At 34.8% G+C, this 13696-nt stretch overlaps 2 protein-coding genes across 2 annotated transcripts; one reads left to right on the top strand and one right to left on the bottom strand.

Annotated features, from left to right (window-relative positions):
• The first annotated feature begins 319 nt into the window (after positions 1-319).
• Positions 320-901, top strand: LOC122027107 (glycine-rich protein 5-like). The gene has a single exon (XM_042585991.1). The coding sequence runs from the start codon at positions 320-322 to the stop codon at positions 899-901; it is 582 nt and encodes a 193-aa protein (XP_042441925.1).
• Positions 902-1940: 1039 nt separating this feature from the next.
• Positions 1941-12581, bottom strand: LOC122050590 (glucosidase 2 subunit beta-like). The gene is made up of 17 exons (XM_042611487.1): positions 12345-12581; positions 12115-12228; positions 11818-11913; positions 11030-11269; positions 10427-10599; positions 7851-7943; positions 7705-7776; positions 7515-7610; positions 5936-6281; positions 5731-5832; positions 5546-5647; positions 5141-5198; positions 4980-5048; positions 2664-2751; positions 2521-2582; positions 2348-2399; positions 1941-2256 (listed from the first exon to the last, which is right to left on the bottom strand). The coding sequence occupies exons 1-17, from the start codon at positions 12454-12456 to the stop codon at positions 2194-2196; spliced, it is 1938 nt and encodes a 645-aa protein (XP_042467421.1). The 5' UTR covers positions 12457-12581; the 3' UTR covers positions 1941-2193.
• Between the last annotated feature and the right edge of the window lie 1115 nt (positions 12582-13696).

The raw sequence follows: 13696 nt of genomic DNA, 5'->3' as shown, positions 1-13696 counted from the left end.
TTTTTTTTTTTAATTAATCTTTCTAAGTATGATTATGGAGTCGACCGTATGAATGTCTAAGGTTGATCTTGCAGAAAAAACAAATAGAAAAGCGAAGAGAAAAGTGAAAGGAAATCTAACTTCAAGCAAGATAAGCAAATTGTTAGGCGATGCAGAAGACCATGACTTGCAACTTGCGTCGCCATGGATGCGCTGTTTTTGAACAGTTGGGAATCATTAATTGTTCCTTCTTTCTTTCCTATAAATATTTGAGCTCTTCCTCTTCCTTTTTCCAACACAATTGCAAGCGTATAGTCTTCTGCACCAGCACGTATTAACAATGGGGAGCAGAAGCACGCTTGCGATGCTGCTCTGCTTCAGCTCTGTCGCCGCCTCTGCCTTCGGTAGGCAACTGGCCGACAAGAAGCTCGGCGAGGAATTCTTGTGGCCCATCAAAGGTGGCAGCTTTGGCAAGGGCCTCGGTGGCGGTGTTGGACTTGGTGGAGGAGGGCTTGGCGGTGGTTTTGGCAAGGGAAGTGGACTTGGTGCCGGCATTGGAAAGGGTGGAGGGCTCGGCGGCGGGCTCGGTGGAGGCGTGGGACTTGGCGGTGGTTATGGAAAGGGAAGTGGACTTGGCACTGGCATTGGAAAGGGTGGAGGGCTCGGCGGCGGGCTTGGTGGAGGCGTGGGACTTGGCGGTGGCATTGGGAAAGGGGGTGGGCTCGGCGGTGGCATTGGTAAGGGTGGCGGGCTTGGTGACGGCAGAGAGAAAGGAGCTGGGTTTGGTGGCGGCGCCGGCGGCGGTTTTGGCAAGGGAGGCGGACTGGGAGGTGGCTTGGGAAGTGGTTTCGGCAAGGGTGGCGGCGTCGGTGGAGGATTCGGTGGTGGTGGGTTCGACGGTGGAATTGGCGGCCGTCATTGAATGGGGTCTGCTGATATATTTAAGTACGCTGCATGCATGCCGGAATTGTTACAGTCCATGCAAAGTCTATGATCATTAGTTAAAAAATAAATTTAGGTTTGGCCGTTCGTTGCCAACTTAAATTTTTAGTATGCAATCTTCCTTTATATAAGTCTACTCTCTCATTTGTGGTCCAGTTAGTTTGTCATTTTGATGGTGAATCAATAAAATATTTTACGCAAGTGCAAACATGTTTGTACTTTAGCCCCGGGAAAGATACAATGGTTAGGTTCTTAAATATATAACTAACGATTTAAGGTTCTTAAATATATAACTAACGATTTAAGGTTTAAGTTTTCTGCACACACTGCTTGATATTTTTTCCTCCGGTAAAAAGTGAGTCTAAGAATACTTACTATCTAGATGAGTCTCCATGAACACTTCCTGATTTACTTTGATAGCTGATGGAAAATTTTCGTAGAACTAGACCGGTTACTTCCAGGATTAGTTAGTTACAAACAAAAAAAACATATTTATACTCTAAATTGTATTCTTCCAAGTCTAGATTACAGAGTGACAAAGAACAAAAAATTACGAGTGACAAAGAACAAAAAGGTGAAACGTTTGCTCGTTCCAGGATCAATATAAAGAAGATAAATCACGATGACTAAATCTTCCAAGTCTAGATTACATAAGAATTGGATGAGGATATGTAGCCACACGAGATTGAAGAATAGAACCAGGTCTCGAGTCTAACTTGTGTGTTTTGAAACTCTAGATTATGTGTTTTCTCAAGGAATCAAATGTCTCGAGTCTATCTACTCCAAATAGAACTCTCAACTTATGGAAAAAGGTGATGCAATCACCCTAGACGTCCTTCCAATCTACCCTAAGACATTTGAAAGGTTTCTCTTTAAGTGAGAGGGATTTTACTCTCTAAGTAACTGTTACCTAAGAAATTTTGATTTCTTACTCTCTTGTTATAATCTACCATCCGAGTACCAATTCGGCTATGCTCATAAGGGCCAAATAGAGCTTTCAGCTAACAATAGGTAACTGGTTTACCTCAGATCAGATCTTATATGAAATAAACCCATAACAAAAGTACACACTAATCCATGGTTGCCTTACCAAAATTTAAAGAAAAGATTAATCGTAGCTTGCCTGGAATGCATAAAAAGAATAACAACATCAAAAGAAGCGAGCCTGGAAATAATCGGGAGGTGCCTCATGATGTTTTCTCAATAAATAACGCTTGGTTCTCAATCTACTGTGAAGTGTGTTGCTCTTCAGAGCTAACTCGAGAGTGAAAACTATAGCTCGTCGTGAGTCGAGGGTTGATTTTTGTTCAGATCCTCTAGTTTTTGTTGTAGTTCCTATCACAATTTCCATCATTCGTACTGTAAGCTTTAAATTGATTTAAGGAAAGTTTTAAATTTGTCCCGAGTAAAAAATGAATTTGGGTACCTTCAACTTCTCTTCTTGACACAAGATAGGCGTTGTGAGAATTGCAGCATACCTGAAATAAGAAAAGAAATGGAATATACCTCACTGAACAAATATTTTGTGATAAAATAGCATTAAAAAATAACATACGAAACAGCTGTGAGGCAAGTGGTTTGAGGTAAGAAGTTACATACTCGCATCGGCTTGGTTCGTCAACATCCATAAGTTCATCTTTCAAGCCACATCTGAGCCTTATCTGTTTGTTGTATGGAAGTCAACAATTGGGAAGCAACATTGCTAAGGATCACAAAAGTGACCATTTAATGATGAGTGGTACCTTTAAACTTCTATCTGGACCATTCCAGCATCTGTCTCCATTTAAAAATTGCATCACACTGTAAGACTCTTCGAATCTTTCCCATCGCCTGATAATGAATCATGCAACAGAATTACATGAACCTCGGCCTTTTGGCATAAAACCTTTAAATAATGACAAATTCAAATTTTTAAGCGAACGTCACTAATTTCTTTCATTTGTCACATTAGTTGGCGTAACGATAAAGTTGTTGTCATGTGACCAAAAGATCACGAGTTCGAATCCTGGAAACAACCTCTTGCAAAAAGCAGGATAAGACTGCGTACAATGGATCCTTCCCCGGGACCCCGCATGGCGGAAGCTTCGTGCATCGGACTGCCTTTTTTTTTTATCACATTAGTTGGATAGCCCAGTCATTTTCCAGGTGAATGCCTCTCTTGATGAAGATAAATAACATGTATATAACTCGTCAAATCCTCCAAAGTTATTGTACCAATTTCAGTTCGTCAATATGGTTTGAGAACAAATGAAGAGACCTAATAATGCTTTGCAATTAAATAATTCCTTCAAATTATGACACGGTTTACAAGTGTTCCATGACGATACATGCCTAATCAGTTAACCAACTTTTTCCAAGGTCAGTTGTAGGGGTATACATGAGCTGAGCCAAGTTTCACAGTGTTCAAGCTTGTCATTTTCTTTACTGAGCTCAAGCAACAACGTTGTCTTCCTTATAATTTAAGAAAAATAGCTGATCTAATACAAGCAACTTTTATATATATATAACTGATATCCTGCGTGTTGCACATTGTGTGACTGTGCACGGCAGGATATCAGCGCAGTTTTTTTAAATTATTTTTTTTATTTTTAAAAATTAACATGTCCTCGAATATAAATCCCAAATATACCCTGTAAACATCCCAAATATACCCTGTAAACGCATTATTATAGTCATAAACCTCTAAATTGTTTTCATTTTTAATTTTTTTTTTAACTAAATATTATAATTCAATTGGAAAGCCTGAACCCTAGGGATAAAATCTTTAAAAAAATTTAACTTGAACACTATAACCCAATTGGGAAGCCTAAACCCTAGGGTTGCGTTTGGTTGGAGGTTATCCTTGATAACCTTGGTTATCCATCCAAGGTTATCAACGAAAATCCTGTTTAGTTTAAGTAACGATGATTCCCGAGTAATATTCCATGCCCGACACATTAGCAAAAGAGGCATGCAACCCGGAATCGGAAAATCTCGGAAAATTGAGATTTTTCTTGATTCTGGGTTAACGAATTTTTTTTACCAAAAATATCCTCTGATAAGAGAAACACGTGAAAAAAACACGTTTAAAAAAAAAAGGAAAAACTTTAAAAAATAAAAAAGACGTAAAAAATTTTTAAAAAAAAAGAAACCTAAAAAAATATATAAAAAAATTTTTTAAAAAAAAAAGAAACCTAAAAAAAGATATAAAAAATTTTAAAAAAAACCTAAAAAATAATTAAAAAACGTTAAAAAGAAAAAAAGGTAAAAAAACACATAAAAACATTTTTTAAAAAAAAAAAAGTAAGTAAAAAAACGTAAAAAAATAATAGAAAAACGTGAAAAAAGAAAAAAAAAAATTATATATATATAAATATATATATATATATATATATAAATATGGTTGGTTTTGTGAGGGTAATACAGTAAAATATTAAACTAGGTTATTCATTAAAATATTCAAACAAACAAGTTTTTGTTACATTGCCTAGGTTGAACCAAACAACATTCATTTATGTTTTATTCCCCATAACCTTAGTTATGTGATTACCTGGTAATCACATAACCAAGGTTATACATAATAACTTGAACCAAACACACCCTAGGATAAAGAGTTAAAAAAAAAAAACTATACTAAAAAATTTTAAGAATTTACCTCTAAGGTTCAGACTTCCCAACTGGGATATAGTGTTCAGTTAAAAGAAAAATTAAAAACGAAAAGATGTTTACGGGTATAGAAATGTATTTATGGGGTATAGTAATATATTTGGGATTTATATTCGAGAAAATGTTGATTTAAAAAAATAATAAATAAATGCGGAGATATCCTGCACGCACACTGTGCGACGCGCAGGATATCAGTGTGTGTGTGTGTGTATATAAGCTCAAGCTGAGCACTAAGCTTGTTCACGAACGTCCTAATGTCCTAATTATTTGATTAACATTTGATAACTCTTTCAATTTTCAAAAACATTATGCAGCCACCAAAAAACACAAATCTCTCATTGTCAAGAAACCAAAGATTCCTTGTCCTAGACAAACAAATAGTAACTTTACAAACAAGGTGAATCAGAGCTTACCCTAACTGTGTAGTGCTATGTCCTTCAACTTGGGATGCTTTTTTAAATGGGCAGACCTTGTAGACATACCTGGCAAAAACAAACGCAAAAGTCAAATTAAAGATTTGGAATGCATATGTAGACAAACAGAAAAAGGGACACATGAAAGTGTAAGTGCATACTTGTTCTGTTTTCTCTCAAAGCAATGATCATAAAACGAATAAAACTCTTTCTCCTTCCCTGGCAAAAGTAGTCAAGCTGAGATTAGATTTTTTTTTTTTCATTTATCAAATGGTAAGGATAACAAGATTGTGCACATAAAAATCAACAAAATGTAACAAACATGAATCTAGTAAACAATTTACTATCATACTACAAAAAAGAATCCAATGGCATCTCCAGTTTTGTAATGTTCCTCACCAGATAACATCATATGAAGTGAACTTAATTTTATATTATGAATGGTATCTTATAAAATATTTGGCCTACAACAATGGACGGCTTCCCAGACACATGTGAGACACCTAACAGAGCTACATTGACATATGATTTTATCAGAAAACTATGTTATTTGTCTTGATACTCACCAAAATCATGCTGTAGCTTCTCGGATAGACTGGAAATCCTTGATTGTAACTTGGACAGTTTTGAGCTTGCATCATCATACTCCTTATTCACTTGAGAAGACTCTGCAAATGTGTGAAAAAAATCAAGGAGCTGGAGATTCTCATGCCTCATGGATCATAGTTTAGGATTGAGAAACATGACTTACCTGATATATTTACAGGAGCCTTGAAAAAGTTGAATGTTTGAATGACATTTTGAACAGTGTGTTGTATCTTCTCAAGCCATGATAGGCTACCAGGAGTTGTATCTACATGCATTAGAAACAGATACTTAAAATATCATTACATATAGCATATTCTTACAGAATCAGGTAGTGTATGGTTAAAGCTAAATCATCAAACTTCTAAAACCTGGAAACTCTGATTTAAAATCTTTGTCAGAGTAACTGGAATCATCATGTTCAATATTATCTTTGCCATACTGCTCATCTGCATCATCTTCAAAATCATTATCATCATCCTCGCCCTCATCATTCTGGTGTCCATGGTCATCAATGTCAGAATGATAACTATCATAATTTTCTTCTTCTACCCTCTCAGCAAAATTATGATTTTCTTCCTCTTCCTCTTCCTCTTCCTCTATTCTATCATTGTGTTCTTTTGTCTCTTTGTCAGAGACTTCACCAGTCCATCTAGAGGCTACAAGGCGACCCAACTCTTCTCTTGATAAGCCCTCAGCTGTCTCAGGACTCTGCTCCTGTAAGAATCCATGATGAAACATGAAAGACAACTTTTATCCACGGATCTACGAATTTGATTGCTTTATAAGAAAGGATTCAAGTATCAAAGAATTCATGTAGTCAATAAGAAACATAAAATAGGATACAACAGAAGTCAATACACAAACCCTACCCTTAAATTGGCCACTAATGTGCCGTCACATCAATACATGCCCTGAGACCATGAAACAGTAGCTTATGAAGGCAACTAAAAATGAAAACTCATTAAAAAGTACAGTACAGTATTTCTCTCTGTAAACCTTCACCAATAACAATCATCCTTCAACATCATTGTCCTGATAGGTAAATCACTCATACTTAAGTTTCTAGTTTTGGATCAACCAAGAATATAACTGTTAGCATATTTGATGATTTAAACTTTGAACGTGCAATTGCATACTTAGGATCCATTTGTTTCGTGTAAAATGTTTTCAAGAAAAACATTTACTAAATTTCCAGGTGCTTGGTGCAATAGAATATCATAGTAAACAAAAAAATTCCTTTTAACAAGGAAACTTTCTTTTGGTCTAATTATTCTTTTGAGGAAAATGACTTTCATTGGAAATGGGTGAAAGTTTTTGGTCAATCAATTCAAGCAGGACAGATAGGTTGGTCATGCTGGGCATGACTAGGCAGACTGATCAAGCCAGGCAGAATCCAGCTGAGCAGATTGATGACCTGATCAACCCAACCTAGAGAGGGAAAATTATTTCCTTTTGTGTGCCCCAAACACAGTAAAATATTTCCAACAATACAACCAAGATCAAACAAGTACAAAATAATCTATTTTTTCCTTAAAAAAAATACCTGTAGTTTTTTTTTTAACTTGGGCTCATTGAAAAGCAATTCAATTAAATCGTAAAAAAATTAGATGCCCTCTCATACTTGGATAATTTTTATAATAGCATTCAGGTGATAAGCCCAAAATTACTAGTAGCACTTTTGCAGGCGATTTTTTCTCGTGAACAATGATTTTGTTTATACATGAGTAGAAGATTGGAATACTAACATTATCAACCACCCATATAAAAAAGATTCAAAGTTCAGAGTCCTCATAGATGAACAACTCTAAATTAGCTTCTTAGCAAATGCAAGTCATCTCAAATTTTGAACCAGCTGAAGAGCTGCAATCACTGGAAGATCCTTTATCTATCTGAAATGCAAACATTCTTTGACAAAATAGAGGCAAAAGATTCAGAAACACCCATTACCTGCTCTGCAGCATAGTCTGGATGGACCTCTTTGGCTCCAGTTTCCTCACTAGCTCTAGCTTTAAATGTAGCAATATCTTTGTCTTCTAGCACATGCTAGTAAAACAAGCCAAGAAATGTTTACCAAAACCAAAAAAAAACACAGAAAATTTCAGACACAATGATCTCCTGACAAGAGATGATCTTTTACCTGATTTGTTGCATGATCTGAAGGTACCACCTCATCACTTGCATGATCAGAACCATGATCATCTCTAATGTACTTTAGTGGAAGGAAATATATATTAATAAGAAAGAGAATAGTACTAATTTTAGCATCCTCAATATAGCAAATACCTGATCCACTGTGCGATCAGCAGGAATCTCATTCCCAGATTTGTACTCATTTCCCGCTTGAACTGTGGATTCATGCTGTACTTCTGTCTTGTCCTGATATAAGCATTAAAAATAGTGTCATTAAGATACTACTTCTGGTTAATCCTAGAAGAACAAGATAGAAATTGCTAGTATAATTGCTTGAAGATCTTGTTTCCACATATTTTCCCAAGGATGGACAAGAATCAAGTTCCAAGTGTTTCCTAACGTGATGTAGACAACTGAGAATAGAATGTTCCCATGTCAATTCATGGATATTTTTGTATATTTTGACATCCACGTTAGTTTCTACAGTACTAAATTTGTTTAAAATAGCACATGATTTGTTCTAAATAACTATTATCATGAAGTTCAGAGAAGAATTAAATATCAGATAACTATATTGATGTGATAAAGCTTCTTGGTGTATATTGTTTTTGAGATAATGAGTGTAGATAGAATAAAATCAAAGTTTGAATTGCATAAAGGAACTTCAGAACTAAAAAATTTAAGTGAAATAAAACTAGAAATTTGTTATAGAAAATATAGTTTCAACAAAAATTAAGATGACAATGAGTATATGCAGGAAGTATACGGTTGAGTCAATATAAGGCATGCTCAGGTGTATATGCAGTCCACCTTTATAAGAAATAACGTTAGCTATAACTAGTGGTGTCAACAGGCTATACTTAGTCCTAGCTAGTGCAAGCTCAATATGCCTGCAATTTTTTTAGGTCAGGCACAATCGGCTAAACACTTGTCATGTCATGGTTGGACAAGGCTGAGACACTGACCTAGCCTATGCACAGGAACAAGTACCATTAGGTTTGAGCTTTTTAATAATTATTTTAAATATTTTTAAGAAATTAAAAATAATTAAAATTTTAAAAGTAAAAAAAATATAAATAAAATTTAAATAATTTAATTTTTTTTTTTTTGATAGATTTGAAGGTGGTTGGGCTCAACACACGAGCACCGCAAGTGATGCCCAGCCCCAACTTGTCTATGGTTCATGGCACGACCCAAGTCGGTCAAGAGAGGTTGGCCTACCCCACTTGATGCTTCCAATTATAGTGATGATAATGTATAGCCACACCAATTAAAAATATATTGATTTGCATCTACTATGTAATACACTAAATTAATCAACCCAAGTAACCAATATAAACAAAATTTACATACATCACTTAATAATTAAACAAATCATCTTAACCAATACATAGTAAATCTTTGTATGTGTCTAACAGAACAAAAAAAAAAGTGCCATAAGCTATAGATGTTAACTTACTGCATGAGAAGCCAAATGGTCCTGATATGGCTATAAGAAAATATTATATGGTCCCTCACTGCATAAGCAATTTTGGTACTCACTAAGAATGAGATATAGATCAAATTTTGATTTGTAATTCCAGCTAGTGTATAGATGGTTCACAGAACCACATCCGATTAACAAATACCGACTTCATTTGAAATATTATGAAGTCAATTAATAGACTACATATACTAATATGTCTACAAGATGCCTCAATAGCCTACCCATCATATACAGCTATAGAACATTTATTCCAAATTTGTTTCTTATGCCAAATAAACAGTGATGCGGGAATGGAAGAGTAATTTTAGTATTTTTATTATTTTGCTGAGTTAGGTTTTTAGGGAATTTTAGTCTTTTGCATATATGTCACTTGCACCCTTGACCATGGAGAATGGAAATTGCTCTCGAAGAAACTTCTTTTGAGGGTATCAAAATGCGTCATTCTGATGAAGAAGGGTACACGCTAATTTATTGTTTTGCTCTGATACCAACTGATACAGCGAAAACTATTGGTTTCATTGATTCATGCAGAAATACCAGAAGCGATATTCTAAACCCTGTTGATTCCGCAAAATGTCAGGAGATAGGCAACCAAACTCATGTTTGGAAACGGCGCGGCCACAAATTCTTATTGATCAAAAACTATCTCAAACCAACTAAACAAGATGAATATATAGACTCCAACCCTAAATATGCAAATGACTAACATACCCTCAAAAACCTAAACTCAACAAAATAATAAAAAATACTAAAATTACTCTTCCGCTCCCGCATCAAACAGTCAACATAAATAGCCTACATCCTTCAGAATCTTTTCAGTCAAATATTCAATTATATGTCTTCCTGTATAGAGTTATAGACAATGAATAAATAGATTGTCTTTCTTTAATCAGTTAACTAGAATAACTTCCTTCCAAAGTTTTACAAATCAGCTTGCTTACTGCCTGATAACCAAACAGAGATCTACAACAGTACAAACCAAGACATCACCCAAATATTGCCAAAAAATGAGATAAAAAACTTGGTAATAAATCTGTACATTTGTATTGTGGATTTACTAGACTACTCTCCATGTCAGTTTTAGCTACTTAATGATTCTATGTTACTTTAAAACTCATTTGAGCTTGTAACACATTAGAATAGGATGTCCTTAGTTACACTCCACGAGATCTATCAATGCATGACCAACTCAGCTATGATAAAGTTATGAAACAAAGCATATTGGTTCAACGATAAAATTAACCTGACTAGTCCTTTCCAGCTTGTCCTGAGTCTCCTCAGTCAGATCTTGCGGATATTCATCAGATAATTTCTTCTGTTCATTTGATTTTGTTTCAGCTACTCTCTGTCTCTCTTCTTCTTTCTCCTTTTTCAAACGTTCTTCTTCCTCTACTTGCTTTATCCTTTCTTTATGCTCTGCGTAGAGGGTTAGAAAAAAAAAGAGTAGGACAAGAAACATTGGATTATGACATCATAAACTCTAATAAATATTGGTTAGAAACTTAATACTGACAAACTTAGAACTCATAGTAAATTCAAAGAATATAAAAGCCTCTTCAACATTCACTTCAACTGAGATAATGTCATTATGAAGATTAAATCGAGATAATTGAGATATTTCATACTAAAAGGATATTTCAATTCTATATTCTATTTGAATCAATGAACCATGTGAGAATAGCAAATAGGCAATTTTTTGTTGTCATGAGACATGTGAATGATGAATCATTATAATCAAAACGCATAGCCAAGTCAAAATTGACAATATTTTAATCATTAAACAAATATTTTTAATTGATGAGACTAGAACTACTGAACTTTAGTGCAGTTGCAAAGAGCACTGCACCTCTCAGTTTCTCAACTAGTCCTTTAAGTATCTTCTCTTCATTTTTCAGTTTTGATAGCTCAGCTTCCTCTTTCAGAAACGCTTGTTTTGCCTTTTCAACTTCTTGTTTACGGATAACTATACCATCCTGATGTCTTTCTATCTTCTTCTTCAATCTCTCTCGTGCTGCTTTCCCAGCTTCCCAACATGTATTTGAGCACTTTATATTGCCATTGTATTCATCACTTCCATCACAACAATCTACACAATATGAGCAAAAGATAGGCATAAACGTTCAAGGTACAATAGAAACCAAAAGGAACGTCATTAGAATCTAATGCAACAACGGAAATGTTATGAATTAATACCACGAGGCAATTGTTGAATAAAGTTACTGGTATATATCAAGGTACTTGCTCTCATTTCATCTTGTTCCAACTTTCTTAAAAACAGAATGATTCAATTTTTGCATGATCCTATCATACAATAAAGGTCTAAACATAGAACAAACAATATATTATTTCTTTGCAATTAATAGCTATAGTAGGTCAACAAAACAATAATTGGAAAATTGATGAGTTGATGAACCAACAACATCATCAAGTGACTGCATATTACAGCATAAAAATATGTGTGATACTTGGCCACAAGCAATCGCATTTATATCATATAAATGATTTTTATGCCGCGTGACTAAATTTTATATCTTTTTCTTAAAAAATCTATGTGCTTACAAAGAAACTTCCGCTCCAGATAAAGTCATTAAAGTGACAACTGAAAAGGAAAGAGAAACAAATATTGAACTTTACCACAAAGACCATCGTTTACTCGGGAGGAGAAGATAATCTGTGGAGTGTGGCCCAAGTTCCGGCAGTAGAATTTGCCTTCTGGACAGGCTGATGTACCTGCAAAACCCCAGCGGCAATTTGGCATTTTAAAAACAAATAGATCAATAATGGGGGAAAAAAATCAACGTTTGCTGGCTTCCTAGAGACATCCTACAATGTTCACGAAACCGACGGAAAAAGGAGAACTTTTTGGAACAATAGCCTCATCAGGCAAAAGAGACACGGACAAAAAGAAAATCCTCCTGCAGTAAGACTCACCCGGCTCGTCAGTTCCATCGACACAGTCGCAGAACTCATCATTCAGCTGTTGCTTGGTGAATTTCTTCGATCCGTCCTTGCATTTGATCACATCCAACTTATAGTAACCCTCATCTACGAATCAAAGAAGTTAAAATCAAAATAATCACAAAAATATCATGGAAAAACTCAGATGAAGCGAGAGATTACAAAAACGCAAAAAAATAAACAAATGCGATCGGGAGGAGGACCTTGGGGAGCGATTCCTAGAAACTCGCGAGCCAAGAGGGAGGCGAATCCACCGATCCACAGCGAGCAAAGACACGTGATCGTCAGAGAAAGCGTGATTCGATGGGTTCCCATCGATCCCTCTGCGAGAAAGCTTCGTCTCCGCGCTACGTAGGAGAAGTGGAGAACGGCGGCCGAAGGGTATCCCCGGTCGTACTCGTACCAGTTGGTAAACTTCCAGAACCACACTCGTAAGTCGGTGACTTCAACTCACGCATTTGAGCCGGTTCACTTTCAATTGGCGAAACCAAACCGGCGCGTTCCACTCCTCTCGAACCGGTTCGCTTTCAAAGCGAGCCGCATGTTAAATCAATTGGTGAACTTCAACTCACGCATTTGAGCCGGTTCACTTTCAATTGGCGAAACCAAACCGGCGCGTTCCACTCCTCTCGAACCGGTTCGCTTTCAAACCGAGCCGCATGTTAAATCAAAATAAAAAATTAAAATAATACTTTTATTTTAGTATTATAACCGTTATTAATTAATTAATTGCTAAAAGATATTAAAATATTTCAATTTAGCTCGATTAAAAATATTATTATAACAATGATTTTAGTGATTGATACGATAATATTTTATTAATTTTGATCTTTCTAAGAAGTTTTTGATAAATTTAAATAATATTGACTAACTTTTTAAAATATTTTTGATATAAAAATACTCTATATATAATATTTTTGATTAAAATTAAAAAATGTTTTACTTTAATGTAGTATATATATATATATATATAGCAATGATATGCAGAGAGAAAAAATCTCAAGAAAAAGTTCAAGGACACATACTTTTGTGGGCTCCATCATTTTATGTGTTTATCCTGAACTTTTCTTTGAGATTTTTTCCCTCTACATATCATTTTTCATATATATATATATATATATATATATATATATAATATGATGTAATTTTATTTTTTAAAAAAAAATTAACCATTGTGTTAATTAGGGATGTCTCATTTTTACAACGCTTGCTATATTAAGATGTAGTGTTTAGTAAGGGTATATATATAAAATATGATGTAATTTTATTTTATTTTTTTAAAAAAAAATTAACCATTGTGTTAATTAGGGATGTCTCATTTTTACCACGCTTGCTATATTAAGATGTAGTGTTTAGTAAGGGCTAGAAGTACTCCATATTAGGTCTATTAGGATGGGCTAAATTTAAAAGTATATCCATCATTTATAAAATTATTAGGCGTCTCATTTTCAATTAAAGTTAAATGAACGCCCTATTTAACATGAACTGTCCAAAATACTTTACTATTATCTGATCATTTAATAGTGTAGAAGATTATAATTAGTTTTTATTGAAC

This window comes from Zingiber officinale, chromosome 1B, assembly GCF_018446385.1.
Source record: "Zingiber officinale cultivar Zhangliang chromosome 1B, Zo_v1.1, whole genome shotgun sequence".
Lineage (NCBI taxonomy): Eukaryota > Viridiplantae > Streptophyta > Magnoliopsida > Zingiberales > Zingiberaceae > Zingiber > Zingiber officinale.
The sequence above is the reverse complement of the archived record's forward strand: the minus strand, read 5'-3'. Positions and strand labels throughout refer to the sequence as shown.

Bases quoted from the DNA above. Each gene is read 5' to 3' on its own strand.
- LOC122027107 (XM_042585991.1), top strand. From the start codon at position 320: ATGGGGAGCAGAAGCACGCTTGCGATGCTGCTCTGCTTCAGCTCTGTC.
- LOC122050590 (XM_042611487.1), bottom strand. From the start codon at position 12,456: ATGGGAACCCATCGAATCACGCTTTCTCTGACGATCACGTGTCTTTGC. The intron at 7,944-10,426 runs GTTAATTTTATC...TGCTTATATCAG, and splicing joins AGCTGGAAAGGACTAGTCAG to GACAAGACAGAAGTACAGCA. The intron at 5,049-5,140 runs GTATGCACTTAC...TGTTTTTGCCAG, and splicing joins TTTGAGAGAAAACAGAACAA to GTATGTCTACAAGGTCTGCC.